Raw genomic sequence first — 26,153 nt, 5'->3', positions numbered from 1 at the left:
GATTTTAGGACATGCGTCACCATAAATGATGATAGATTTAGAATTCTGACTCTATTTTAATGTTCTTCTCTAGTCATAATATTATGACACTATCTGTGTCATAAGGGGTATTGTAGCTATGTCTTTTTATCTTTTGCACATCTGTATCTATATCTATATATTATTTTGGGGTGGTTCAAGGTAGGGTCTTGCTCTAGCCCAGTCTGACCTGGAATTAACAATGTAGTCTCAGGGTGGCCTCAAACTCATGGCAATCCTCCTACTTCTGCTTCCCAAGTGTTGGGATTAAAGTCATGAACCACCATGCCCAGCCTATCTTTTGTATTTTAATATGGCATAAAATCAAGAAAAGTAATGGAATTTTGTTGTACATTAAGGAGTGGAGATATGGTTTAAGAAATTCCATCAGACAACTGGCAAAGCTTACATCCTCCACTTAATTCTTCAGTGAGGAGCATATGCTGACTGGGTCTTTACTGGTCTGCTGCACAGACATTATTCAGTATTCTTTCTCTCTCCCTCTTTGTGTCTTCATACCTATGTGTGTATCTGTGCATATATATATAATTTCAGATATATATATTTCAGATATATATATACATTTCAGATAGATATATATACATTTCAGATGTGGTATATTCTTCCAAACTAATATAACTACCATTTCATGATTACTTCCAACTTTCTTCTATGAGATTTCAACATGAAGAATGTCACAGAAGTCAATGAGTTTGTGTTGAAGGGCTTCACAGACATCAATGAGCTGCAGATCTTCTTCTTCGTCCTATTTCTAGTGTTTTATTTTTTCACTCTCATGGGAAACTTAGGCCTGATTATCCTAGTCATTGGGGATTCCCGGCTTCACAACCCCATGTACTATTTTTTGAGTATGCTGTCTTCAGTGGATGCCTGCTACTCCTCTGTAATTACCCCACAGATGCTAGTAACATTTATGTCAAAGAAGAAAGTCATTTCATTTATTGGATGTGCAATGCAGATGTTTCTTGCTGTTACATTTGGAACTACAGAATGCTTTCTGTTGGCTGCAATGGCTTATGATCGCTATGTCGCCATCTACAAACCACTTCTGTACTCAGTGAGCATGTCTCCAACAGTGTATGTGCCACTCATCATTGCTTCCTATGCTGGTGGAATCATGCATGCTACCATACACACAGCGGCCACTTTCAGCCTGTCGTTCTGTGGATCCAACGAGATCAGTCACATTTTCTGTGACATCCCTCCACTACTGGCAATTTCTTGTTCTAGCACGCACACAAACCAGCTTCTGCTCTTCTTCTGTGCTGGATCTGTTGAAATCATGACTATCCTGATTGTCCTGGTCTCCTATGGTTTCATTCTGTCTGTTATTCTGAGGATAAGCTCTTCTGAAGGGAAAAGGAAAGTCTTTTCTACATGTGGTTCTCACTTAACTGGAGTATCCATTTTTCATGGCACTGTTCTTTTCATGTATGTGAGACCAACTTCCAGCTATGCCTTGGAGCATGACATGGTAGTGTCAATATTTTACACAATTGTCATCCCCATGCTGAATCCTGTCATCTATAGCTTGAGGAACAGAGATGTACACATGGCAATACAAAAAGTGTTAGGGAAAATATTAGCTTATACATAATCTATTTTCATGAAAAAATATAATAAATATTATGATTCTAGTTACATTCCACATGTAAATATGGATCAGAATGATAATTTTTCCTTAAATTTATTAATATAACACATTTTTGTGGCTATATTAAATTAAAGGCCATGTGTAGACTTTTCCTACCCATGGTGCAATCATGCAGGCTACCATACACACAATGGTCTTCTTATTCCTTTTGTGGTTTAAATGCAGGAAGAGCAGTAACATCCATTTCTTTTCTATAATGTTCACAAAAATATAAGTATAAATTTGTATGTGTATATATATATATGTTTGTACATATATCCTAATACTATCTCAAATACACCAATTGTACAGATATAGGAGTGCACTTATATTAAACATGTTTTGTATTGTTTAATTTACATTTAAATAACAAAGCTGCCATATTTTCACTTATGAACGATTCTATATTTATATCTCAACAACTTAATAAAATAATATATGGTCCACTAGAGAAAAAAAATAAGCATGTCTCCCAATATTGCAGGCCATTTCCTTTTCCTTCAAGTCATTGTAAACTGTGCTGACTAATAGCACTTTGTTACTTTTGTAGGTCTATGAAATAATCTATTCACAGTCTGTTATTCAGGCACCACAATGAAGGTATGCATGTTTCTGTGTTTTATCACTAGGCTTTATTCATGATGGTGAATTTCTTCAGTCATTATGATATGCATGGCACAGTCATAAAATCCATTATTTAATTGCTCTTAAAATATAGTAACTAGGGCTGGAGAGATAGCTTAGTGGTTAAGCGCTTGCCTCTGAAGCCTAAGGACCCTGGTTCGAGGCTTGATTCTCCAGGACCCACATTAGCCAGATGCACAATGGGGCTCACGCATCTGGAGTTCATCTGCAGTGGCTGGAGGCCCTGGCATGCCTATTCTCTCTCCCTCTCTCTATCTGCCTCTTTCCCTCTCTGCCTGTCACTCTCAAATAAATAAATAAAAATTTAAAAAATATTTTAAAAAATATATAGTAACTGGATACTCACATTTTCTTGATTATATTGAAGTTCAAGAATAACAACAAAACACTCAGAGATAATACATATCTGGTTGGTAGTTTTGTTGATTTGGCTACTTTGAAATTGACCCTGCATTCACTATTACTGGAATCTCTACAAACTGACTGTTACTTAGATTTTGTCTAAATTTTCTATAAACTCCTTCAGTCTTTTTTGTGTTTCTTTTTCACATCAATATTTATTATACCTTAATATCTATATTGTGGAGCTAGCCTAGGTATCTATAAGCAAACAAAAAGAATGGATAAGAAAGATGTGGCACATATACACAATGAAATTTTATCCAGCTATGAAGAAAAAATAAAATTACTTTGTTTATATTGAAGTGAATGAAACTGAGGATCATCATGCTAAGTAAATTGGGTCAGACTCAAAAGACAAATATCACATATAGATGCTATATTTTAAATATATTATACATATACACATAAAGTCAGTAATTTGCTTACACATGTAATGAAATTAGAGGTGAAACTAGGAGAATGAAGAAGACTAATGGGAAGGAGGAGGAAAAACATGGAGGGTGGAGTTTTGAGGAAACATGTTCATAATCTACCATATACACATGTGGCAATATTCTTATGGAATCTTTTAATATAAATGATGTAAACATACCAATAAAATGTCAGTAATACATAAAATGATCTACATATTTATTGCATTCCTTATCAAAATCACTATATAGTCATGTTTACAGCATAAAAGTATCTATCCTAATTTTGTTATGAACTCTCAGGTATCTCAGAGTTGGAGATCAAACATGTTCTGATCTTTAAAACTTCTTATAAAACTTTAATAATCAAAACAGTGTGGCATGGCCAAAAGACTGGCATATCTATAAACAGAAAAGAACTGAAGTGCAGAAACAACCTTTCACGTGCATTGTCAAGCCATTCCAATCCTTCAATGGGAAAAGGACAGTGCCAATAGTTTTGGAAAACCTGGATACCTGCATACAAAAGCTTGAATCATATATAGCACATGAAAAATTAATTTAAAATGTAACTATAAATCTATAAAACAAATATACATTTGATAGAAGAGAAAATAAAGGAGAATCTTTGCAGCATTGGATAAGATTATTATCTTTTGGTTAAGATACCTAAAACAGGAAACAAAATTGAAAATATAAAACTAGACCACAAAAAATTGAAAACTTCCTTATAGCAAAGGTTATAAGCAACAGAGTAAAAAAAAAAATATGTTGGATGGGAGAATTTCTTGAAAATGATATATCTGATCAGCAGTCAATATGTAGACCACATAAATAATTCCTATATGTGAATAACAAAAATCACATTAAAAAATAGGCAAAACATTTTAAATGTTATTTAGTTATTTAATTAAAAGAGTGTGAAAGAGGTAGATGGAATGAGGGAGAGAAAGAGCAAAAGAGAGAAAGAGATCATGGGCCTCTAGCCACTGTAAACAAAATCCAAACACATGCACCACCTTGTGCATCTGGCTTACACGGGTACTGGGGAATTAACATGGGTCCTTAGGTTTCACAGGCAAGTGTCTTAACCATTAAACAATCTCTCCAGCCCTCAAAATAAGCAAAATATTTTAGTAAACATTTTTTTCAGTCAATGAATACAGTCAAGTTGGTAGCATTGTTAGCCTCCTCCCTGTCCTCCCCCCTCCACAGGTACCCTACTTTTTGGGGCATATGGGCCGTGAATTGTGGGGTTAGCCTTTAGTGTTGCGCAGGAGGAATTGTCTCTGCTTGTCATGAACCAACCTGTGGCTCTGACATTCTTTCCACCCCCTCTTCCACAAATTTCCCTGAGCCATGTTGGGTTCATAATAGGTCTGCTTCCATGTTGAGATCTTGGGGCCTCTGTGTCTCTGAATATCTTGTTTGGTAGGGCTTGATTGCTCTCTGTGACTTCACTGTTGTGCTGGTTCCCCATTCACCAAGAAAACAGCATTCTTGCTTGTTTTCCCAATTATTCTTATTTTCAGCTGGGGCCCTTTTATGGTATGATGGGGTGGTTCCTTCCTTAGGATCTGCCTCTATCTGAAAAAGAGAAGCAGATTCTCCAACTGAAAGTAAAGTTAGCACCATGTAAATGTGATAATCATTGTTTTTTAGAGAGAGTTTAATGGAGAGCTGGTTCGTTTTTTTGGATATGATTCTGACTTGTTTCCCAGCCCCATCTATGGGTTCCATTCCACTGAGCAGATCAGTTAGCCAACTTGAGATCAGTTGGTTTCCCACCATGGCTATGTGCCACTATTAGACTTATAGAAGCATCATGTCAGGTTGTTTGTTGCTAAGTAGGTTAGACCATGCATTGCTTGGGAAGATATTGATCTTTATCCCACAGTTGCTCAAGTAGCACCTTCCAGTACTAAACACACTGTCTGGGGACTAACTCTCTTCCAGATTTCAGCCATATTGCTTCATGATACATACCAACAGTGTATAGTGTCTTCAGCAGTAGGGTCTTTTCACTAACCTATGTGGGTCCACAAGCACTCTGATATAAATTTGTCTTCTTTTGGGAGACCTTGTGGGTGACTCTGATCAAAAGCTCATTGTGGATGATAAATAGCCACCCACTGGTACCAGGAGTTACAGGTCAGCACCCAAGAAGAGAAGGAAGAACGTGATAAGTGATATAAAAGAGATAGAAGGATGAGAGAGAAGAGGGAGAGACAGAGAGAAAGAGAGAGAGAGAGAGAGAGAGAGAGAGAGGGAGAGAAGCAGTAATAGGAGGAGATGATGATGGACAGTTTTCATCATACCCTTTCCAAGGCATCATGAATCTGGTGTACCCTCTAAGGGTCTGGTGGTGTTTCAACAATTTGTTCTGTCTTTTAGGATGTAGACTTTTGTGGTGCCATTGCCATTTGGGTCCAGTCTTGTGTACCACCTCCCTCTTTTACTTTCCTCTCCCTCCCCACCCTCCCTATTGCCCAGTACTTGAGATGCTTGGTAGATATGTCAACAACTTGTGTAGATTCAGGTTAGGAGCTGTAGATGAGTGATACTATGTGGATTTATCTTTCTGTGATTGGGTGAGTGCACTGAGAATAAGCTGTTCCAGGTTCAAGCATTTTTATTCAAATTTCATTTTTCCACTCCGCTATGTAGAATTCCATAGTGTAGATATACCACATCTTAGTTATCCATTCATCTAATGACGGACATCTGGGTTGATTCCAGCTTTTGGCTATTATGAATTGAGCCACTATAAACATGGTTGAACAAGTATCTCTGGATAAAATAGCCTTTAAATAATTTCTCCCACTTCTTGCATCCCTCACCCCTCTAATTTTCATTTTACATATTGTAATTTTCTGAATATTTCATAAATTGTTCATAGCCAAGCTGGTCTTTGTTCCTTAGATTATTCAAATTTATATAACATTTTCTGGATTCACAGTTATTGTACCATGTGTTTGAGAAGAGTACAGTTAGAGTGACTGAAACCCTGGAAGTAAGAAAATGACAGGAAATCTTGCATTTGCTAAAAATCAAAGATGACCTGATTTCTTATCTCTTGCCCACTTCCCTAGACCTGTATATCTACAAACATCTAGGACTCCACCTGGGAAGGAGGTCTTTACTAGGATTTAAGCATTATAGTTTGTCAAGTTCAGCCCCCACAACTTGGTACAAGGGCTAACTTTTTCCTGAGATAACCCCTAGCCCTAACCAACCAGATGGCCCTTTGGTTCACCTGAGCCAGAAGACAGTCCACCTCTATAAGGTTACAAATATTGCCAGGTTGACCTGAAGGTAGAGCCCCTGGCCCTTACCCTTCATATGAGCTCTTTCATGTGCTCCAGCGCCCCACATGACAGGAGCTCCTTGAACTTTCTTCTCTCTCTTCTTATCATGGCTTTTACAGGCCTTCCATGTGAGATCTTTAGTCAAGTGGGTGCCTTTCCTTTGGACTATCCTTTGGATTCTATCAATAAACATAATTATTTAATAAATTCTCTTGCCAGTCTTTTTTATTCAATATTTTGATTAAAATTAGACACAAACTTAGGATTTTGGGTCAATGGATAGTCCTGGATCATGAACACCCCATTATATGTTGATACTGATTCCTTTTATATATTTTTTTTAAATATTTGACTATGCAGAATATGAGATTTGTTCTCTTAACAGTTTCATCTCTTCAGCATAGTACTGTTCACTTATAGGCATAGTTTGTTTTTAGGAGGTCTCCTGAACCCATGCACTTTGAATAACACCACCAATTGTGGTGGTGCCATGAAAGAGAAGCCACTACTCCCTGGAGTCAGTTACCCAGAGGTGAGCTTCTGACCTCTTCTTTGGCTTCAGGCTGCTTCTCTCTGCTTCAGAGGTTGGCACCCATCTCATGTTTTCAACTGAACACCCAAAGCAGCAATACTTGAACAAAGAATCAGCAATATGTGAGTGAGGAACAATGAATTTTGACCCTAAATAATTATTTAATATATATTTTTAAAATTTTTAGTTCTTAATTTATGGGAGGGAGGGAGAGAGACAGAGAGAGAGAGAGAGAGAGAGAGAGAGAGAGAGAGAGAGAGAGAGAATATGGGCATGCCAGAGCCTCCAGCCACTACAAATGAACTCCAGATGTTTAAGCCCCCTTGGGCATCCGGTTTACATGGGTCCTGGGGAGTCAAACTGGGGTCCTTAGGCTATGTAGGCAAAGATCTGAAATGCTAAGCCATCTCTCCAGCCCTCCAAATAATTCTTTAAATTTTTTCTCAAAGTAAAATATCAGCTGAATTTTTGTCATCCGAAACACATATATATACCATTATCATTTACTGATATTATTGCTGTAAGCTCACCTGTTGCTTTCAATATTTCTTTTTCTCTCCCCCAACCCCTTTGGTTTTTTGAGATATGGTCTTGCTTTAGCTGAGGATAAATTCCAGGCTGACCTGGAATTAACTATGTAGTTCTTATAATGACTTGAACTCACAATGTGCCTTCTATCTCTGCCTCCTAAGTGCTAGGATTAAAGGCATGCACCATCATGCCTGCCTGCTTTCAACATTTTTTGCTCTAAATTCCTCCCCTTTTCAATGTACTTTTTGATTCTGTAACTGTAGGCATTTTTGATATCCCAGGTAAGTGGGATAATGAACAGTTTGTATTATGTAATTGTGCATGAGTGTGTAGACCTGTAATAACAACACCCAAGAGGCTGATGCAAAAGAATTTTAATTCAAGTGAAGCTTGGGCTATGTAGTGAGAAATGCTTTCTCAAAAAACAAGAGCTATATTGAAGAGCAGAGGTAGAGGTGGACACCCCTGTCTTGTTTCTGATCTCAATGGGAATTCCTTTAGTCTCTCTCCATTAAGTATTATTTGGGCTTCAGGAGCTTTGTATATAGCTTGTATTGTGTTAAGATATAAACTGTCAACAATGACTTCTGGTTAAGATGACAGCGTAGGTACCACGCCAAAGCAGCCTAGGGGGGAAAAACACCAAAAAAAAAAAAAAAACTCAGCAAAATACAAACTTTTACTAAAAAATGAGGTGTATAGGAAATTGAAGCAGCAGCAGTGAAGTAGAAGAGATCCAGAGCATCCAGAGCGTACACAGGCTGGCAAAAGCGGCTCCGGCAGCTCGGCAAACCACCGCGGTGGCAGCGCACCAGAAAGCCGCCAGGATTGGCTCCAGCTGCAGGACAAGCCAGGTGCGGGAGCTTCCCCTCACACCATGCTCTCCACAACTCGGGAAACATGAGGGGAGAGCGGCAGTGATCAATGGAGGAGCAGACCGCGAGGTAGAAGAACACGTAGAGCAGAGCAGCTGCAGCTCCCTCCCCTCCCCCACTGCCTGAGCCCAGCTCTGGCGAACAGAGCAGCGGTCCTGGGACCCGGCCATGCCAACTTGGGCCAACAGCGGGACCCAAGCAGGAGCAGAGTTCAGCAGCAACATCAGTGGCTCTGGCACCGGTAACAGTGGACCCAGCAGTAGCAGCTCAAGTCATGGCAGCAGCGGCAGACACAGCAGCAGCAGACCCAGGAGCGGCAGCAGCGGCAGACTCAGCAGCAGCAGCTTCAGTAAGAGCAGCGACAGTGGACCCAGCAGCAGCAGCATCAGGAGCAGTGGTGGCTCTAGCAGTGGAAGCTGCAGCAGCAGCAGAGGCAGCAGCAGTGGTGGGTCCAGCAGCACCACCTTCAGCAGCAGCGGCTACAGACTGAACAGTGGCAGCTTCAGCAGCAGCAGTTCCAGCAGCAGGGGTGCTGATCTGCAGGGCCACACTTGCCAGGCTCGGTTTTCCCCACAGGAAAAGCAAGTGCCCAGCTCCAGAAATCAGAACAGCAGCCTGACGACCCAGGCAGCAACTTGACTAAGACCAAAATCATCCAAGGTAACTGGAATTGCACCAGGGAAGGGTCTCACTTGGTCGCAAGCTGACTTGGATCCCTCAACAGACCAGAAATCTTAACTTCTTTGTTGATAAAGGATCTGGTCGTTATAATAACTACTCTTGCATACATACTCGGGGCTGTTTTTCATTGAATGTGTACAGTGTTTAGTTAAATTTTAGAATCTACCTGTATTTTATTCCACTCAGCCTGCTTGAATACTCCTATAGCAGGGAAACTCAACATTAAGAACATCTTTGTAGATACTCTGAGAGTCTTAAGAGCCACACCTAACACCTTAAGCTCCTACCCTGAAAATATATTACATCAAATCAATTGATACAGCTAAGAATACCCAGCTAGCTAGAAAATCCAAGCATTAACTTAATCCAAGATGCAAAAATATACATTATGACACAAGAAACACTAAAAAGCAAGACGATATAAATCCACCTAAACATATTAATGCATCAGAAATGTCCTCCAGTGAGAAAGAGTTAGAAGAAATGCCTGAGAAAGAGTTCAAAAGAATGATTATAAATATGATCAAAGAGGTCAAAGAACACATCAAAAGAATCAAAGAGGAAATCAAAGAGGAAATCAAAGGAATCAAAGAAGACGCAGGACACCAATTTAATGAAATAAAGAAGGCAATACAAGACATAAATAAGGAAATGGAAATAATAAAGAACAACCAGTCAGAATTACTAGCAATGAAGAACACAGTTAGTGAAATGAAAAACTCTGTAGAAAATCTCACCAGTAGGATAGATGAGGGAGAGGACAGAATATCTAAGCTAGAAGACCAGGTGGCAGACCTAATACAGTCCAACAAAGAGAAAGACAAATTTATAGAAAAGTATGAGTGGGAATTTCAAGATATTCAGGACACTATGAAAAGATCCAATATAAGAATTCAGGGCATAGTAGAAGGAGAAGAATTCCACTCCAAAGGCATAGTAGGCATCTTCAGTAAAATCATAGAAGAAAATTTCCCAAAATTGGGAAAGAAGTGCCAGTGCAGATACAGGTAGCGTTTACAATCCCAGCCAGACAAAACCTGGAAAGAACCTCTCCTCACCATATTATAATCAAAATTCCAAACACACACCCCAAAGAAAAAATATTAAAAGCAGTTAGAGAGAAAAATCAAGTTACCTACAAAAGCAAGCCCATCAGGATTACAGCAGACTATTCAACACAAACTTTTAAAGCCAAAAGGGCTAGGAGTGATATATTCCAAGTTCTGAAAGATAACAACTGTCAACCAAGGTTACTTTATCCTGCAAAGTTATCCATTCAAATAGACGGAGAAATAAGGAAATTCCATGACAAAAGCAGGATAAAGGAGTATTTGAAGACAAAACCAGCTCTACAGAAAATACTTGATAGAATCCTCCATGCTGAAGAAAAGGAAAAGCACACATATAAGGAACCTAGAAAAATCAAGCAATACTCAAATACTAGTTAACAGAAGAGAGCACAGGTAGAACCAGAACCCCCCACACACACACACACACACAAAAAGGCAAACATAAATACACACCTTTCAATAATATCTCTTAATATCAACGGCCTCAATGCCCCAACGAAAAGACATAGATTTGCAGACTGGGTTAAAAAGCAGGTTCCTACAATGTGTTGTCTCCAAGAAACTCACCTTTCTACAAAGGATAGATATTATCTTAGGGTGAAAGGTTGGAAGACGGTGTTTCAAGCAAATGGGCCTAGAAAACAAGCAGGGGTTGCTATCCTAACATCGGACAGGGTAGACTTTTGTCCAACATTAGTCACGAAAGATAAGGAAGGTCACTTTATATTGATTAAGGGCACACTCCCACAGGAGGACGTTACAACCCTAAACATATATGCACCTAACATGGGGGCTCCCAAATTCATCAAACAAACACTATTAGAACTAAGGTCACAGATAACACCAAACACAGTAGTGGTGGGTGACTTTAACACCCCACTCTCATCAATTGACAGGTCATCCTGGGAAAAATAAACAGAGAGGCATCTGGACTAAATGAGGTCATAGAAGGAATGGACTTAATAGATATATACAGGACATTTCATCCAAAGGCTGCAGAATATACATTCTTTTCAACAGCACATGGAACATTCTCTAAAATAGACCATATATATGGATACAAAGCAAATCTTAACAAATTCAGGAAAAATTGAAATAATTCCTTGCATTCTCTCTGACCATAATGGAATTAAACTACAAATCAGTAGCAAGAAAGGCTATAGAGCATACACAAAATCATGGAAACTAAACAATATGCTACTAAATGATGAATGGGTCAATGAAGAAATCAAGAAGGAAATTAAAAACTGTATAGAGTCACACGATAATGAGAACGCAACATATCAAAATCTCTGGGACACAATGAAGGCAGTTCTAAGAGGTAAATTTATAGCCTTAGTGCCTATATTAAGAAATTAGAAAGCTTGCAAGTAAACGACCTAATGCTTTGCCAAAAGAAGAACAAGGCAAAGCAAAAATCAGTAGATGGGGAGAAATTATAAAGATTAGGGCAGAAATTAACGAAATAGAAACAAAAAGAACAATCCAAAGAATTAATGAAACAAAGAGTTGGTTCTTTGAAAGGATAAACAAGATTGATAAACCCTTAGCAAATCTGACCAAAAGAAACAGAGAAGAGACACAAATTAATAAAATCAGAGATGAACACGGCAACATCACAACAGATTCCAGAGAAATTCAAAAAATCATAGGGACATACTATAAAAGCATATACTCCACAAAGTATGAAAATCTGAAAGAAATGGATGATATCCTTCATCTATATGACCTACCTAAATTAAATCAAAATGAGATTAATCACTTAAATAGACCTATAACAAACATGGAGATCCGAACAGTTATCAATAATCTCCAAACTAAAAAAATCCCAGGCCCGGATGGATTCACTGCTGAATTTTACCAGACTTTTAAGGAAGAGCTAACTCCATTGCTTCTTAAGCTTTTCCAGGAAATAGAAAAAGAAGGAATTCTACCAAACTCCTTCTATGAGGCGAGCATCACCCTGATACCAAAACCAGGCACAGATAGAACAAAAAAAGAAAATTACTGACCAATCTCCCTCATGAACATAGATGCAAAAATTCTCAACAAAATATTGGCAAACAGAATACAAGAGAATATCAAAAAGATCATTCACCCTGACCAAGTAGGCTTTATCCCAGAGATGCAGGGATGGTTCAACATACGCAAATCTATAAATGTAATACCTTACATAAATGGGTTGAAGGACAAAAATCACATGAGCATCTCATTAGACACAGAGAAAGCATTTGACAAAATCCAACATCCCTTCATGATTAAAGTCCTACAGAGACTGGGAATAGAAGGAACATATCTCAATATAATAAAGGCTATTTATGACAAGCCTACAGCCAACATATTACTAAATGGGGAAAAACTGGAAGCTTTTCCACTAAAATCAGGAACAAGACAAGGGTGTCCACTGTCCCCACTTTTATTTAATATAGTTTTGGAAGTCTTAGCCATAGCAATAAGGCAAGAGACACACATAAAAGGGATACAAATTGGAAAGGAAGAGATCAAGTTATCATTATTTGCAGATGACATGATTCTGTACATAAAGGACCCTAAAGACTCTACTAGCAAACTGTTAGAGCTGATCAAAACCTACAGCCATGTAGCAGGATACAAAATAAATACACAGAAATCAGTAGCCTTCATATATGCTAACAACAAACACACAGAGGATGAAATAAGAGAATCACTCCTATTCACAGTTGCATCAAACAAAAATAAATAAATAAATAACGTACCTTGGAATAAACCTAACCAAGGCAGTAAAGAATCTCTACAATGTGAACTTTAAAACACTCAAGTGAGAAATTGAAGAAGACACTAGAAAGTGGAGAAACATCCCTTGTTCCTGGATTGGAAGAATCAATATTGTGAAAATGGCAATCTTATCTAAAGCAATCTACACATTTAATGCAATCCCTATCAAAATTCCAAAGGCTTTTTTCATGGAAATAGAAAGAAACAATCCAAACATTCATTTGGAATCACAAAAAACCTCAATTATCTAAAATAATACTGAGCAACAAAAATGAGGCTGGTGGTATCTCCATACCTGATTTTAACCTATACTACAGAGCCATAGTAACAAAAACAGCATGGTACTGGCACAAAATCAGACGTGCAGATCAGTGGAATAGAATAGAGGACCCTGATGTAAGCCCAAGTAGCCATAGCCACCTGATATTCGATAAAAATGCCAAAAATACTCATTGGAGAAGAGACAGCCTCTTCAGCAAATGGTGTTTTGAAAACTGGATATATATCTGCAGAAGGATGAAAATAGACTCTTCTCTCTCGCCATGCACAAGAATTAAGTCCAAATGGATTAAAGACCTTAAAATCAGACCTGAAACTCTAAAACTGCTAGAGGAAAAAGTAGGGGAAACCCTTCAACATCTTGGTCTTGGCAAAGACTTTCTGAATACAACCCCAATTGCTCAGGCAATAAAACCACAGATTAATCCCTGGGACCTCATGAAATTACAAAGATTTTGCACTGCAAAGGACACAGTGAAAAAAACAGAGGCAACTTACAGAATGGTAAAAAATCTTCGCCAGCTATATATCTGATAGAGGTTTAATATCTAGGATATACAAAGAACTCAAAAAGTTAAATAATAAAGAATCAAATAAGCCAATCAAAAATGGGCTATGGAGCTAAATAGAGAGTTCTCAAAGGAAGAAATACGAATGGCATATAAGCATCTAAAAAAATGTTCTATGTCACTAGTCATCAGTGCAATGCAGATTAAAACTACATTGAGATACCATCTCACTCCTGTCAGATTGGCCACCATCATGAAAACAAATGATCATAAATGTTGGCGGGGATGTGCAAAAAGAGGAACCCTTCTAAACTGCTGGTGGGAATGCAATCTGGTCCAGCCATTGTGGAGAACAGTGTGGAGGTTCCTAAAACAGCTACAGATTGATCTACCATATGACCCAGCTATAGCACTCCTAGGCATATATCCAAATGACTCATCTCATTGCCTTAGAAGTGCGTGCTCAACCATGTTTATTGCTGCTCAATTTATAATAGCTGGAAATGGAACCAGCCTAGATGTCCCTCAACAGATGAGTGGATAATGAAGATGTGGCACATTTATACAATGGAGTTCTACTCAGCGGTAAAGAAAAATGAAGTTATGAAATTTGCAGAAAAATGGGTGGACCTGGAAAGATTATACTAAGTGAGGTAACCCAGGCCCAGAAAGCCAAGCGCCACATGTTCTCTCTCATATGTGGATCCTAGCTACAGATAATTGGTTTTCTGCGTCAGAATGAAAATACTTAGTAGCAGAGGCCAGTAAGTTAAAAAGGAGATATAAAGAGTAGAGAAAGAAAGGGAGGAGGATACTTAATAGTTTGATATTGTATATATGTAATTACAATGATTGTAATGGGGAGGTAATATGATGGAGAATGGAATTTCAAATGGGAAAGTGCGGGGTTGGGGAGGGAGGGAATTACCATGGGATATATTTTATAATCATGGAAAATGTTAATAAAAATTTTTTAAAAAACGATATAAACTGTCCATGACAATTATCTCCATTTTTTTTTTTGTTTGTTTTGTTTTTCAAGGTAGGGTTTCAGTCCATCTCAGGCTGACCTAGAATTCACTATGTAGTCTCAAGTTGGCCTCAAACTCACTGTAATCCCCCTACTTCTGCCTCCCGAGTGCTGGGAATAAGGCATGCACCACCACACCTGGCTATCTCCAATGTTTTGATCATGAAGTATGGCTGTATTTTGTCAAAGGCATTTTCTGCATCTGTCAAAATGATCATGTATTTTTTGTTTTTAACCTTGTTTATGGTAAAGGAGGGAGTGGGGGACACAAAACTGGACCCAAACTGCAATGGTGCCATAAAATGCTACACCCTAAAAGACAGACCAAATGGTTGAACCTTCCTTCACCAGGCCCTTAGAGGGAACACCTAATTCACAAGGACCTGGAAAGGGCAAGACGAAAACTGACCTTTATCTTCTCCTGTTTCTGTTTCTTTTTCTCTCTCTCCTGCTTCTCTCTCATCTCTCTATCTCTTTTATATCACTTATCTTTTCTTTCCTTCTCTTCTTGGGTGCTGACCTGTAACTTCAGATATCAGCAGGTGGATATAATCCACAATGAACTTTTGATCAGAGATACCTACAAGGTCTCGCAGAAGAAGATCGATTTTTGTCCGAGTGCTTGATGACCCACCATAGGTTAATGGTAAGACCTTACTGCTGAAACACCATACACTGTTGGCATGTAACATGGAGTAAAATGGCTGGAAGCTGGACGAAAGTCAGTCCCCAGACAGTGTGTCTTGTACCAAAAGATGCTATATGAGTGGGGGAAAATGACCAATATCTGTCCAAGCAACATATGGTCTAACCTACTTAGCAGCAAACAATTTGATGTGATGCTCACAAGTTCAGTAGTGGTGCAGAGCCATGGTGGGAAACCAACTGTTCTCCATTTGGCTAACTGATCTTCTTAGTGGAATGGAACCCGTAGCTGGAGCTGGGAAACAAATCAAAACCATGTCCAAAAATGAACCTGCTCTCCATTATCAAGCTCCTACCAATTGTGGGCTATAAGTAGACATCTATTAAACTCTCTCTCAGAAAGAAATAGTAGCTATCACATTAATTTTGTGCTAATTTTACTCTTTATCAGAGAATCTGCTTCTCTTTTTCAGATAGGGGCATATTCTAAGGAGATAACCACCCCATCACCCCATCATATTTCAAAAGGGCCCCAGCTGAAACTAAGAATAATTGGGGAAACATGCAAGAATGCTGTTTTCTTGGCGAACCGGGAACCAGCAGAACGGTGAAGGAGATCAACACAGAGAACAATCACCCCCTACAAAACCATGTATCCAGAAACATAGAGGCTCCCAAGATCTCAACACTGAAGCAGACCTAAAATGAAGCCAAAATGGCTCAGAGAAATTTGTGGAAGAGGGGGAAAAAGAATCTCAGAGCCACAAATTGTGTCATGACACCCAGAGACATTTCTTCCTACCCAAAACTAAAGACTAATCCCACAATGCATGACCCATATACCCCAACAATGAGGGTCCCTATGGAGGGGAGAGGACAGGGAGGAGGCTAACATTGGTACCAACTTGACTATATTCACTGAGTACAGAAAAGAAAAAAGAAAAAAAAGAAACAAAATAACAACTAAGCTTGGCGTGGTGGTGCACGCCTTTAATCCCAGCATTTGGGAGCCAGAGACAGAAGGAACAATGTGAGTTGGAGGCCACAAAAATAAATAAATAAATAAATAAATAAATAAATAAATAAATAAATAAAAATAAATAAATAAATAAGAAGGCTTGTGTGCAGTATAATTATCTATGAATTACATCCAGTGAAAACAAAAGCTAAATGATGAAACGAAGGGATACAGAATTTTTTTGAAAGACCCAATATGGATTATCAGTGATGCTGTCTTATATTGATATGTTTCCAATACTCAGTTGAGTGACTCTGAAATCTGAGAGCTTTTCACATTTTCACATACAAGTTAAAATTAAGTGATCCTGTAATGTAAGTATCTAATGTGACTCATTTCATAGCTTTTCATCCAAAAAAACATGTTTATTCAGGCTGGAGAGATGGCTCAACATTTAAGGACACTGCTTGCAAGGTCTGACAACCTAGGTTTTATTCCCCAATACCCAGATGAAACCAGATGCACAGAATAGCACATGCATCTGGAGTGTGGTTGCAGTGCAGGAAGTCCTGGCTTGCAGGACTTCTCTTGCCCTTCTTTTGGCTTGCCTCTCTGTCTCTCTCTTTCTCTCTCTGTCTCTCTCTCTCCCTCCCTTCCTCCCTCCCTTTCTCCCTTTCTCCCTTCATCCCCTTCTCTCTTTTTCTTTCTGTCTCTGCTTGCACACAAACAACAAATCATTTAAATACAAAAATTTGTTTCTTGACTGGAGAGATTGCTCAGCAGTTAAGGTGTTTGCCTGCAAAGCCCAAGGAACCATGTTGAATTTCCCAGAACCTACATAAGCCAAATACACAAGGGGGCACATACATCTGCAGTTTGTTTTCAGTGGCTAGGGGCCCTGGCATTGTGGAGAGCCCCTCGGGCCAAGCCCTAAAGATGGCGCCTGACGGAAGTTCTATGCTTGGAACAAACAAGTCCATATTTGGAGGAGCTCACCCTCACCGCTGCTCATTTGCTTCTGATGCTTGCCTGGAGAGGTTGCGTAGCCTGGGGTGATTGGGCGGAGTGAGTGCGCTCATAAGGAAGCCCCGCCCGAGGCTCAGGGGAGATGAAGCTTGAAGTTGCCTGAATAAACTGCTGTAAGAAGAACTGGTGGTTGTGTCTTCCTTGCTGGTCGAGGCGGACGTGACATGGCATGCTATCTCTCTCTCTCTCTCTCTCTCTCTCTCTCTCTCTCTCTCTCTCTCTCTCTCTCTCTGTAATAAATAAATTAAATAAGTAAATAAATAAATATTAAGGGCTGGAGACAAGGCTTAGTTGTTAAGGCACTTGTCTGTAACACCTAACAACCCAAGCTTGAGTCCCCAGTAACCATGTAAATCTAGATGCACAAAGTGATGCACTTATCTGGACTTCATTTGCAGTGGCTGGAGTCCCTAGCACACCCATTCTGTTTGTCTCTCTTCTATCTCTCTCTGCTTGCAAATAAATAAAAAAATATTTTAAAAATATTTTAAAATGTGTTTCTAGTTTGTATTGAGTTGAGAAGAAAATAACAGTATTTGAAGGTAAGGACATTTTTAAATACCTAGTTCCATAGTAATGGAAAATATTCATTTTATAATGGAATGTGAGTAATTTTTTTCCTCAAGTTCTCAGTACAGATAGTAATTTATGATACAGCAATTTATTTCATAATATTGAACTCCAAACCTGGTGTTGTGTAGCAGATTCCTCAAAACTGAAGAGAGGAAAGAGGCTCTGACTTGGGAAGTCAAGTCTGGAAGGTCACTCAATCACTCCCAAAAGTTATTAATTATAAACTGAAAAATTCTTTCCTGGAAGTTCAAGAAAGTTCCAGAGACTGGGAAAGTCAACAAGTCTGGAAAAGTGTTGCAAGACCCCTGTCCTAAGGCTATATAAAGGGGAAACAACTGCTTGAAGTAGACTGTCCAAATGAGCTACCGGAGACTCCCTGGTTGAGCTTCCTGCCACTGTTGTAGTGTGCTCCAGAGGTGGAGCTTCTGTTCGTCCTCACCTATGCTGAGGAGAGCTTTCTAGTGATGCAATTGCTTTTGGGGAGGTTGTAATGCAGGGTGAGATGAGATTTCTTATAGTGTGGCTCAATTTGAGTCATCTATTACCCCTGTAAGCAACCCTTCATCCTTCTCTGTTAGACTTCTATGTAACCCCAATAAACTTATTGTTTTACTAAAGTGGATTTTGGTGTACTCATCCTTTGATCTGTTTGTGACCTATCTGGGGATAAGATATATGTTCACATTACCCCAGGAGACAGGTTTCTGTGACACCCAGTGAGATAATAATCTATTCTTACTTTATAAGGATGTTGATAATTTTCATATTCGTTTTTACTTTTAACTTATTATTACTAATTATATGAAACTAAAACAACAACAAAACAGTATTATTCTCATCTTATTGCATTTAGTGAAGTAATTTCCTTTTTTGTGCAGAAAGCAAAGGATAATGCAGGAATACATATCTAGTGCAGAGCTAAGACTAAGGCACTACTGTATGCTTAACACAAGATGAGACACTTATGCTGTTACTCACCCCTTCCAAGGGGGGAAAGAGAATCTTAAAAGACAGAGGATGGGAAAGAGTGCATTGAAATGCTATATTTTGGACTCCCCATGGTCATGGCCATTATACACATAAATTTACAGCAGCTATGGTTTCTTGCATAGTATTGAGTCCATCAGCATCCCATTATAAATGGGGAGGGACTCATGAGACCACCTCTGCCAGAGGAGCTAATGGAATTAATGGTTGCTGGTGCAGAGGTAGCTAGATTCTTCTCTTGTGTAGTCACTGATAAATTGTCCCACTTGCTCCAGTAAATAACTCAGTGTCCCCCCCCCCCTCTCTCAGAGTGGGAGAAAATATTTGCTGAACTCAAAAACCTAAACAATAAAAAGACAACCCACTCACAAAATGGGGCAAAGAGCAGGACAGACAGTTCACAGAAGAAGAAATACAAATGGAAAACACACACTTAAGAAAATGTTCATCATTCCTAATTATCAGGGAAATGCAAATTAAAACAACTATGAGATTCCACCTTACCCCAGTAATGATAGAAAATATCAAAAAATCAAATGAAAATAAATGTGGAGAAATAGGAACCCTCATCCTCTGTTGGTGGGAATGTACAATGGTCAACCTCTTTGGAAAGCATTATGGAAACTCCTAAAAAACCTAACTATAGAGTTACCAATAGACCCAGTTATTCCTTTACTGGGCACATACCCTAAAACCTTCAAGCCTCAATCCAGAGAGATTTGCTAAACTATGTTTATAGCAGCTCAATTCATAGTAGCTAAGAGCTGGAATCAACCCAGATGTCCATTATTAGTATATCTACACAATGGAATTCTATACAGCAGTAAAAAAATACGACACAATGAAATCAGACAGCCTATACCTATTAAATTCTCTATAAAAAAAAATAAGGTTTATCTCATTTGTCTGGTGCTAACTTTACTCTCTATTGGAGAATCTGCTTCTCTTTTTCAGATAGACGCAGATCATAAGGAAAGAACCACCCCACCATACCTAAAATGGCCCCAGCTGAAACTAAGAATAATTGGCAAAACAAGCAAGAATGCTGTTTTCTTGGTGAATCTGGTACCAGCAAAAGGGTCCTAACACCAGATTGACACCAGAGAACAATCAACTTTTACCAAATCAGATGGGACATTTCTTCCTACCCACAACTGAGGGCTGACCCCACAATGCATAACCCATGTACCTCAACAAAGAGGGGTCAGGAGGAGGGGGAAAGACAGGGAGGAGGCTAACAAAGGTACCAACTTGACTGTATTTACTGAGTACAAAACTAATTAATAAAAATTAAAAAGGAAATAAATCAATTGAATGGTAAAAATAAATAGGGATTTCATGAGAACAATAGCTATGTTTTAATTTAAGAAAATACAGAGCTGGAGAGCTGGCTAAGCATTTAAGGCCCTGGCCTGCAATATTTAACAACCCAAGTTTAATTCCCCAGTACCCACGTAAAGCTAAATGCACAAAGTGGCACATTCATCTGGAGTTCATTTACAGTGAGTGGCAGGAGGCCCTGGCGTGCCCATTTTTTCTGTCAGTATCTTCTCTCTATCCCTATCTGGTTGCAAATAAATAAATAAAATATTTTTAAAAAGAAAATACGGAGAAACATGTTAATAAATAACACAACTCAAAGTTAATAGAATCATTAGTACCAACAGTTGAAATTAAAACCTCAACTGAGTATTCTGGTTAAATAAATAAGTTAAATACAAAATATCCCTTATAATTAATGGACAACCTCCTGACAAGTCATTAGGCATTCAAATGCCTTAGGGATACTCAAAAGATCACTTATAATTCCCCAGAGAGAGTATCTGAAGTTAAGGCTAAGTCTGGAAGTTGTGTGCTAGAAAATGCAATATTAAGCAACACATTGGAGAATAAACAGATTTTTTTTTTTCCTTATAGGTAGTAAGAGAGAAGGTTATCGAAGATACCCCATTGTACCATTACCTTCAGGAACGGTCACACTGCTCTGGCTTTGCCATGTAATGTAAGAGACCATTTCTTATCCACTTCCTGTGATTTGTATTGTACTAGGAATCCTGTGAATAAAAAGGACCTCACCTGTTTAATTTTTACTTTTGAATATTTTTCTCAATTTTGAAATTTTATATATATGCATATATATAACATACATTGTTTTGTGCTTAGAAAATGTTTTTATACATAAAATTTATCTAATAGGGTTCACGTTTGATTACAGATAATATATAAATAGGAAGATGATGTGTTTTAGAAGCAGAAGCTTCAATGGGAAGAATGCACTCTCTTGTCTTGACATTCTCCCATATGTTTACGTATTTACAGAATCTGAGTTATTGGTGATATTTATGTTAATAAGTATGTGAGCAGTATTTATTCTTCATCTTCTAATAAGGCAAAGAAAATTTAGAATTCTTACTAAGTCTTTTGTGTCTCAGAAGGCTTAAAACAGTCAGTTTTATCATAATGATAAAACACTCATTTGCAGTAGATTCTGTTGGAATTTTTCCAACATATGATTAAAACCATAAACAAGTATGAGCGTTAGTAAAGTATGAAAAAACAGGGTGTTTCTAAACATGGAACTACAAAACTGGTGAGAGGAAATAAAAATACCTATACTTATCCTAGAAGAATATTTGTGCTAACTAATCATGTACACTTTATTTTGTAGTATTTCTAGATTGCAAAATAAAAGAATAATCCATAAGATTTTAATTGCTTAATTGCATTTATTAAAGATAGTTCTGGACATGTGGTGTACGCCTTTAATCCCAGCACTCAGGAGGCAGAGGTAGGAGGATCGCCACAAGTTCTAGGTGGCCTTGAGACTACATAGTGTATCATAGGTCAGTCTGATCTAAAGTAAAACCCTACCTTGACAAACAAACAAACAAACAAAAAAGCTGATATTTTATTTTTCCTGATATTTAAAATGTTTAATGGGGCCCAGGTCAAGTTTCAGGAAACTGCCATTACATATTTTAAAAAGCTGGTGTGGAGAAAATGTAACATGACTGTAATAAACTGTATATATAACTCTATAACATTATACAATTTTATTTATTTTCTTGTAGCTCACACACAGATTCCTGTTGCTAGAATTCTCGTTATAAAGCATTTTATACTTCTTTTTAAAACCTTAGACAATTGTTGACCATAGTTTCTCAAATTAGTTATTTTACCCTAAGGTTTCACTCACCTGATGCTATGCTATGCTTTGCAATTCTCTGGACTATTTCTAAATATGTGAATATTTTCATTTGATTTTACAAATGTTTATCTGCATGATGTAATAAATAATATTTAGGAGAATGTATTGTGACATGCTGTATATAGGATTCCATACTATAACAAATAATGCATCTATATTATATCTTTGTATATTTTGCTTTGTCCCCAGAGAATGGTGTTGTACAAGTTTTACATGATGTTATTATATCACATGTGCTTTGAAATATATCAAATGTTTTCTTCTAAAATATAGCATCAATTTACAAAGGGGAATTGAATGAAACTTCATTGTATAAAAACAATGTCAATAACTCATGTTTCTCACTATTTTCTAAATGTTCTCACGTGCTTCCAGAGTTTTCCTAAGTGAATCTAATTTGACATATCAAAGTAAGTATATTTCACTTTTAATGAAAATGTACATAATACAAATATGTTTTAAATACCTTTATGTGAATGTAATGCATTGAAATGGGATTAAAAGATAAATAATAGAAACAATATAAAACAATAGCACATTACTTGCCTACTTTCAGTGATGAAATGGAACTAGAATGAAGTCAAGAATAGGAAAATCTACATGTGTTATATCCTATTTGATGTATTCTTCATTTATTTGTCATTTCATCACTGAAAAATAAACTAATTTCTGGTGCAAAAATATGTATACACACATGCAATGAAAAGTTCTTTTGGATCTAAGTGCACTTATAATTAAACAGTAAATATTTCAGTAGTCCAGAGGCAGCAGACCCAAGTGAGCTGTGGCTACATAGCAATACTCAAAAACTCATGGGCCAATGTTGTTGAGAATGTAGTGCAGTAGAAAAACTTTTGCATGCAAGGTCATGAGTACAAATTCCAACAACACACACATGAGAGAGAGAAATAGAGAGATGGAGAGAGAAAGAGAATATGAATGAATAACCTCTAAGGAGTATTTCTAAATACCATGGAAAATTTACTCATCCTTCATGATATCAGTCAACACTGTAAGCCCTTCAGTGCTTTGAGATTTAAACATTATTTGTTCAAAGTATCCTTTGCATACATTAAATATGTATACCAAACACATGAATAAAGAGCCAATATATTTTGAAATATATTTACTTGATTGTTTATTCATGTAAACATAACATACTTTGTGATCTGTACTAATTTTTATTCAAAAACCTACACAAAATATACCAAGTGGGATAACACTTTCAGCTGAATGATCTATAAGTATAAGGTCTTCATAGAACTATATTTTGTAGAAATGGTTTGGTAGGCATTTGAGGAAAGTAGTATGTATTAAGTGATATTGAATATAATTGTCAGTACTGGATCATGATGATTTAAGACAAATAAACTTAATAATTATTACAATCATTATTCAATACCTCTTAGTTTAAACTAATTCTAGCAATGATCTTTGTTTACATATATGTGTATATATATGCATATATATTCAGTATATACATATATATATATATTTAGTACAATTATCCTCTATCACCTGCATCTAATCTACCTATCACACCTTTCAATTTATATACTAATCTTCTCTCTCTTTCTTCCATCCTTCTTTTCTGTATTTCTTTTCTTCCTGTCTTTATTTTTTACTTGCACTTTCTGTTTTTCTTACTTAAGGCAAAAGTTAGTGGCATGGATATCGTTTGCCATTTAGCATTGTATATATTAGGCTGTATACAAACTTAAAATTGGCTTTTAATCATTTCTCTCTAATTGCATTTCACCTCCAAGTTTGAAAAAAATGTAATTTCTCTTAAAATTGAATAATATTCATTTTTGAGTAAAATCACCTTATATGAGAAAAGTGTAGAGTAGTGTCTTACAGATGGCCACATGGCAGTCATACAGCCTTCTGGCTCCATAACTGTCTGTGGTTTTTATGCTTGTAACTGAATACAATTTGAGGTATCTAATGTTAGAAAGTTTCAGCATATCTTATTTATAAAACATTGCTGAGTAAATGTCTATCAGGTGACAATATTGTGAATCTATTGACATGCAATTGTCCCTCTCCAGAACTGACTTCATAACACATCTCAATGGAGAAACAGAACTTCACCATGATGAGTATGTTCATTCTGAAAGGTGTCACAGAAAGTCCTGAGCTGCAGGGCCCTTTGTTTGGGATGCTCCTCATCATTTACATCAGCTCAGCAGTGGGCAACTTGGGCATCATCATCCTCACCCATGTGGACTCCAAGCTACAAATCCCCATGTACTTTTTTCTGAGACATTTGGCTGTCACTGATCTTGGTTATTCTACATCTGTGGGACCCAAAATGCTAGTAAACTTTGTTGTGGAACTAAACACAATACCCTTTTATCTTTGTGCTGCACAGCTGACTTTCTTTCTTCTATTCATTACTTGTGAACTTTTTGTTCTTTCTGCCATGTCCTATGACCGCTATGTGGCCATCTGTAAGCCTCTGCTCTACACTGTCATTATGTCCCAAAGGGCATGCTGGGTACTAGTGGCAGTCCCCTATGTATACAGCATATTCGTCTCTCTTGTAGTCACTATAAAGATTTTTACTTTATCATTTTGTGGCTACAACATTATCAACCATTTCTTCTGTGACTGTATCCCCTTGATGTCCTTGCTTTGTTCAAATACTCATGAAGTTGAATTGATAATTAGATTTTTTGCAACATTTGATTTGATTTCCTCTCTTTTGGTGGTCCTGGTGTCTTACTTGCTCATCCTCAGAGCCATTTTCAAGATGAACTCTGCTGAGGGCAGGCACAAGGCCTTTTCCACCTGTGGTTCCCACCTGACAGTGGTCATCATCTTTTATGGGACTTTGATATTCATGTATGTGCAGCCCAAGTCCAGTAAGTCTTTTGATACTGACAAAGTGTCTTCCATATTTTACACCCTTATTATACCCATGCTAAATCCTTTGATCTATAGTCTAAGAAACAAAGATGTAAAAGATGCCCTTCAGCGGACTTGGAAAAAGATATACAACATCTTTTCTTAAAAGTTACGTTAAATATTGTTGGGCATAGTGGTGCACTCCTTTAATCCCAGCAATCTGGAAGCAGAGGTTAGGATGATTGCTGTGAGTTCAAGGCCAGCCTGGGATGACAGAGTGAATTCCAGGTCATTCTGGGATAGAATGAGACCCTACTTTGCAGCCCTCCCAAAAGTGAAATTAAATATGAATCATACAAATCTGTTTGAATATGAACCTACTTTGATTTCCTGAAACATATTATATATAGCAAACACAAATAGGCTTTCTATATATTTAATTAGTTGAAAACTTAGTATTAATAGTATTAATGTAATTACGTTTGCTACAAATATATTAGTGAAGACCAAAATCTGCTCTCCTTCCAGGAAAGAAAAGAATTGTGATCATGTCATTTGAGTACAGTCTATTACACGGTACACTGGAGTTAGGGTTGATGGACCAGACACATATATTGTAGAGCTGTATTTTACATGGAAATAATAAAGAGATAAATAGTAGTATATCAAATGAACCATAAATGTGTGTGTATGTTTTGTGTGTTTCTTTTTTTATGAAAATGTAGACTTTCTGTTTTTGGGTTCATTGAGTCCTGTTAAAATTAGTTGTGGTATCAGGAATCTAATTTCTGTAAGATGGTTTGAAGAATCACTAGGGTGAATGTGTCATAGTATCTCTATTTTTCATAACAATTTTAATTTTCTTTTTTCTCATCAGTGCCATTCTTTTCATAAATGAAACCCTTAACTCAGAATATCTGGCCTTTCAGCATGTATTTTATTATTCTTTATGCATATATTAATGAATTCAACAATTGAGATAATTATATCAAATTGCACCTTAGAAACTTCCATGATTTTGCCCCCTCTCCCCTTAATACCCTCGAGTTGAGTGTGGTTCCTTACTGCTGGTTTTGTCAAATGGGACCTCTTCCTTGCCAGGCAATGCCAAGAAAGATTTTTGTTCAATGCCACAGTGTATTTGTTGACACTGATGTAAGTAACCTTTCTGTAATGAACAGGACCTGTTGCTCTTCTTTCTTCAAACT

General features: G+C 37.5%; 2 protein-coding genes across 2 annotated transcripts; both read left to right on the top strand.

Moving 5' to 3' along the window:
• Positions 1 to 688: 688 nt before the first annotated feature.
• LOC101611916 (olfactory receptor 1086-like) lies at positions 689 to 20,888 on the top strand. Its single transcript, XM_004667626.3, has 3 exons — positions 689 to 1,608; positions 4,798 to 4,816; positions 20,805 to 20,888. The coding sequence occupies exons 1-3, from the start codon at positions 704 to 706 to the stop codon at positions 20,886 to 20,888; spliced, it is 1,008 nt and encodes a 335-aa protein (XP_004667683.2). The 5' UTR covers positions 689 to 703.
• A 3,281-nt stretch (positions 20,889 to 24,169) lies between these two features.
• LOC101607863 (olfactory receptor 8K3-like) lies at positions 24,170 to 25,111 on the top strand. The gene has a single exon (XM_004667751.2). The coding sequence runs from the start codon at positions 24,170 to 24,172 to the stop codon at positions 25,109 to 25,111; it is 942 nt and encodes a 313-aa protein (XP_004667808.1).
• The last annotated feature ends 1,042 nt before the right edge of the window (positions 25,112 to 26,153 follow it).

Source organism: Jaculus jaculus, chromosome 1 (assembly GCF_020740685.1).
Source record: "Jaculus jaculus isolate mJacJac1 chromosome 1, mJacJac1.mat.Y.cur, whole genome shotgun sequence".
Classification (NCBI taxonomy): Eukaryota; Metazoa; Chordata; class Mammalia; order Rodentia; family Dipodidae; genus Jaculus; species Jaculus jaculus.
Note: the sequence above shows the minus strand (reverse complement) of the source record. Positions and strands in the feature narration are given on the sequence as shown.

Coding starts and splice junctions, on each gene's coding strand:
- LOC101607863 (XM_004667751.2), top strand. CDS start 24,170: ATGGAGAAACAGAACTTCACCATGATGAGTATGTTCATTCTGAAAGGT.
- LOC101611916 (XM_004667626.3), top strand. CDS start 704: ATGAAGAATGTCACAGAAGTCAATGAGTTTGTGTTGAAGGGCTTCACA.